This window comes from Myotis brandtii, unplaced genomic scaffold, assembly GCF_000412655.1.
Source record: "Myotis brandtii unplaced genomic scaffold, ASM41265v1 scaffold45, whole genome shotgun sequence".
Classification (NCBI taxonomy): Eukaryota; Metazoa; Chordata; class Mammalia; order Chiroptera; family Vespertilionidae; genus Myotis; species Myotis brandtii.
The window spans coordinates 3,222,318-3,226,716 of NW_005367209.1; the positions used below are offsets into that span (position 1 = coordinate 3,222,318).

General features: G+C 44.3%; 1 protein-coding gene across 2 annotated transcripts in view; it reads left to right on the top strand.

Annotated features, from left to right (window-relative positions):
* Positions 1-420: 420 nt before the first annotated feature.
* Positions 421-4,399, top strand: part of HAO1 (hydroxyacid oxidase (glycolate oxidase) 1) — a 72,959-nt gene continuing 68,980 nt past the window's right edge. For both annotated transcript variants that reach the window (XM_005874657.2, XM_005874658.1), the window contains exon 1: positions 421-630. In XM_005874657.2, coding sequence (XP_005874719.1) covers positions 494-630 — 137 coding nt within the window. In that variant the 5' untranslated portion in view covers positions 421-493. The remainder of the gene's footprint in view (positions 631-4,399) is intronic.

The following is a 4,399-nucleotide window of genomic DNA, read 5'->3' on the forward strand; positions in this document are numbered from 1 at the left end:
CAGATTGTGTAGACATCTGTGTTTACTGGATGCATAAGCTCTTTGTCACATGGTATGTGCATGGTCCACATGTGAAGGAAAATGAATGGCCGCCTATTCTGGGTACCAAGTGAGGATCAAAGGCACACGCTGTGCGGAAGAAGCTCCCTTAGGCAGAACTGAGCCACGCCAAGCGCAGTTTCATGCAAGTACTCCTCTACCTTGTTGATTTTTAACGCATTCCTCCGCCTTTTTAATGTGACAGAAATGGCTGCCTCTCCAACCCCAATTCTCGTGGCTTAGGACAGGTGTTGCTCTTCTTTGGCTGATAGTTTCAAATGGAATTTCAAAGTCTAAGCATATGTTTGCTCACTTATTGTAACACCAGAGAACTAAATCTGAACTTTGGAAAAAGTCTATTAATAATTGACAAATAACAGAATCGTCAAGATGTAGAAGGCAACACAGAACAAAAATAAATGAAACCAACCTGGGCTTGCAATAACCTGTGAAAATGTTCAGCCGGCTAGTTTGTATCAGCGATTATGAACAACATGCTAAGTCAATTCTTCCGAAGTCTATATATGACTATTACAGGTCTGGAGCAAACGATCAGGAAACCCTGGCTGATAATATGGCAGCATTTTCCAGGTAAGAAAACATGTTTATTTTTAAATCATGTTTTAAAATTACACAAAGACATTTTACTGAAATAAGTTCTCCTAGTTTCAGTGTCGATGATGTGGAATTATTTGGCTAACTATATGCTTAATAGAGAAGGGGAAACCCTTGGGATTGGGAGAAACCTTGGGCTTTTAAATTATTTTAAACTACTCTAAGCCTGGGGATATTGAACAATTGACTGAAAAAGCCAACTTTGAGTTTCCCCACTTGGAATTATGTGGATAACTAATTTAACTATGTGTAAAAAGACAGTGCTAAATTGTGATCGCCCCATTGTCTTTTTCTCTGAGTAGGACAGTGAGAGTCTGCTCACGGTGTCGGAAAGACATTAAATGCGAGATAATCATCTTCTCTGGTTGAGCCAGAACAGATTGTTGCCTCAAATGTTCCCATCCTGCTGGCTTGCCCCTTATCATTCATTTTGATGACTGTCGTCTATTCTAAACTTTCACTTTAGATTTCAATTTGTCTATAGAGCATTAATCTTTCAACTTTGCTGTTTCATCTCTGCTCCAAAGAGCCTCATCTCTCTCTTCCCAAGTCAGTTTTCCCTTCACTTTCATATTTCAAAGCACAGGATGGTGAGTGTCATGGTTTATGTTTTCTGCTTGTAATAAAAACAGAAAGGAAATAACTTTAAAGGAGTATTTTATCTCTCAGCAGTTACAAATATGGTTTATGTGCTCGAGTAGGGGAGAAGAGCCCTGAATACACCACACTCTTCCAGGCTCATCCATTTTATATGATAGCCTTTCGTAAAGCCAATGAGTGTCGTGGGTGCTTATTGATGGTGAGGAATTAAATAGAAAAAGGCAGAAAATACCCAGGGGAAAGAACCTGCCTTTCTTCTTGATTTTTTTTTCTTTAGTCTAGAGCAAAATCACTCAGAATCACTTTTCCGTGTATAAATTAGGAGAAATGACACCATTCTAACCAAGGTGTTCTCTAGCAAGCAGCACAGATTCACCTGCAAATCAGTGCAGGGGCCTGAGAATGGGGTGAACATTGGGGCCTCCCCCAAACTTCTGGCAGCCTTGACTTTGTCTCAGATCTTCTCTGGAAACCAAATGAGCTGAAAAAAAAAATGCTGGGAGAGCTGAGGGAAGGGAAAAGTTGGCTAAGAGAAGAGGAGGGGCTTACAATTCTGCATCTTTTTCAATCATTAATACTTTGGCCCTTTCAGTTTTCTGCTCTTTGAAGATGCCCCTTCCTGGGCCCATGCCAACTCTGTTCACCAGATAATGTGGTTTGCCTATTGGTAGTCTCCTGAACACAACACCTTAACCCAAATAGGTCACTTTAACCAAGGAAATGTCAGGCCCTTGTTAGGCCTATGGAGGTGGTGCCTATTAGCATTTCTTAAGGCACAGTGCTCAGGTGACCACCTATTCCATTTATGTACAGCCTTCCTCTCCCTTTATTTCCCCTCAACCCATGCTAGTTAATTAAACTACCAACACTTATTAGGGACCTCAATGGGCTAGACTGTATTACATGCTGAGGACAGAGCGATGAGCCAGACAGAGAAAGTTCCTGTCCAGGGGAGCTTACATTCCAATGGACACACATGGGCCTGGCCTCCATGATGCTAGTGGGTTGCACTGGTGCAAAATGGACCCAAAACAGTTGGCCCCATGGAGGCCTCCGAGAGGGAGCCAAGGTGTGTGCAGCAAAGCAGACGGACCACCTCTGCAACCCTAGGAATTCCAGAAACTGTGTGAACCATAGAAGGCTGCGTGTGGTGCTTCCAAGCTGTGAACTGGACCTCACAGCTTGTGTGAACCACGTGGTGCTCTGTTCCCATGAGTCTTCCCAGCCTGTGTGTGTGCTGAGTGGTTTAGGGACAGGACACAGATACTGGGAATGAGTTTGCTCTGCTACCTTTCCCACAAACCTGGACCGTTCTCTTCTGTTCAGCTTTAAAAGGGAAAACGTGGATATATAAAAATGCACTTTCTGTGGAGGGTGGCACATGCTGTTTTATTATCAACCACTTGAGGAGTTTTTACAGCAACAAACGTTAGAGACCATTGCCTATCTAATATCTCAGTTCCTCTTTTGCTGTGTAACTGAATGGCTGACCCTTCATCCCTCACGCTGTATCGAGCTGATCACGTGAAATTAAGAATAGATTTTCTGCCGGGGTTGTGGTGGCTTTGGGTTCATGGGATGAAGGGAATCAATTTGAAATCTCTCATTCTCATTTAAATGAAGACTACAAAACAACCAGACCTCACATAGCCTGTTGTGACACAAAAGCAGGGTGTTTTAAAGGCATATATACACCTCCCTCTCACACAAGTACAATAAAGGGTCATTCTCAGCGATAGCTTTTATCTCTCTGAACTTAGCTCTGACAACCACATTTTGGAGTTCTGGGGACATGTGCCACTTATGTGACCCAGCAGTTGCTTGGAGAAATTTCTGGGTAAGACTTGTGACTCTAATATTATTGTGCCTCTCTACCCCCAACAAAAGGACAAATAAAGTCATATAGATAGAACCACTCAAAACAGTGTTTTCTATTGCAAACATGACAAGAACAGAGTAGATGTCAGCTTGCTACATCCTACATGGTCCGACCCCATTGGAGCTAATGTTAAAAAGGACGGTAATTTGATTCTTTTACACATTAACTCAGTGTATCCTTCTTAACCATGATCTGCACATATTTTGTGTCTTCTTGTGAAATTAGCACGGGTGGAAAATAATTCTACAATTTGGGCATTTAGAAGTTTCATGATGTTAGAAAAGGAAACTATTCTCATTCTTTTTGCATCACTTATTGACACTTTAAAATAACAGATGGTAAAAGTGGTATCATTCTCTCTTTAATACTTGAGCAGCAACATAAACTTACCAGTGGAATTTTCAGTATTTTTTCATAAGGCATAAATGTCACAGAATCATTTAGCTAGTTTGTAAAACTGGGTATGTTGCTTTTTGCTCTTGCATGATGAAAAGCAGCTAATTGTCTCTTGTTTTTGAGGATTCACATGGCAAGAGATTTCATAACCCAACTCTATTTTCTCCCCCCTTTCCCCCTTCTTCCTCCCCCCTTCCCTTCTACTTCCCCCCTCTACCCCAAAGCTATGGGTTTTTTTATCCAGATAAGTGTTGACAAGCATATGCACACACACACACACACACACACACACACACACACACACACACACACACACACACACACCATGCACCAATTGCAGGAGGTTCAGGAACTTCAGAAACTATTAAAAAGAATGAATGGTAAACAATAAGATTATAAAAATTGTGATAATTTGAAAATTCATGCACTGGAGGGAGGGGGTCCCTCAGCCCGGCCTGCCCCCTCTCACAGTCCGGGAGCCCTCAGGGCGGGAGGCGACCCGGCGATCGAGGGAAGCTGACGCCCCATCACACCTCTGCTGCTGCCACTGCCAGCAGCGCAAGCCTCAGCCGGCCCTGGTTACCTGAGCCTTGGGCAGCCCTGGGCAGCTAGGCAGCTACCATCCGAGGCTTGCCTGTGCTTCGGGCTGACCCTGGGTGGCTGGGCAGCCAACATCTGAGGCTTTCCTGCACCTCGGGTTGGCCCTGGGCAGCTGGGGGGCTTAGAGGACTGGGGGACTCCAGAGGCAGGCGTGCAGAGCAGCTGGGCCACCTGGGGGCGGGCCCAGCCTTGCCACATGCCTGCTGCCCTGGCAGGGCTGAGGGGACTGGGTGCCGCCACATCTTGTGGCTGTGGGCACTGCCATCTTTG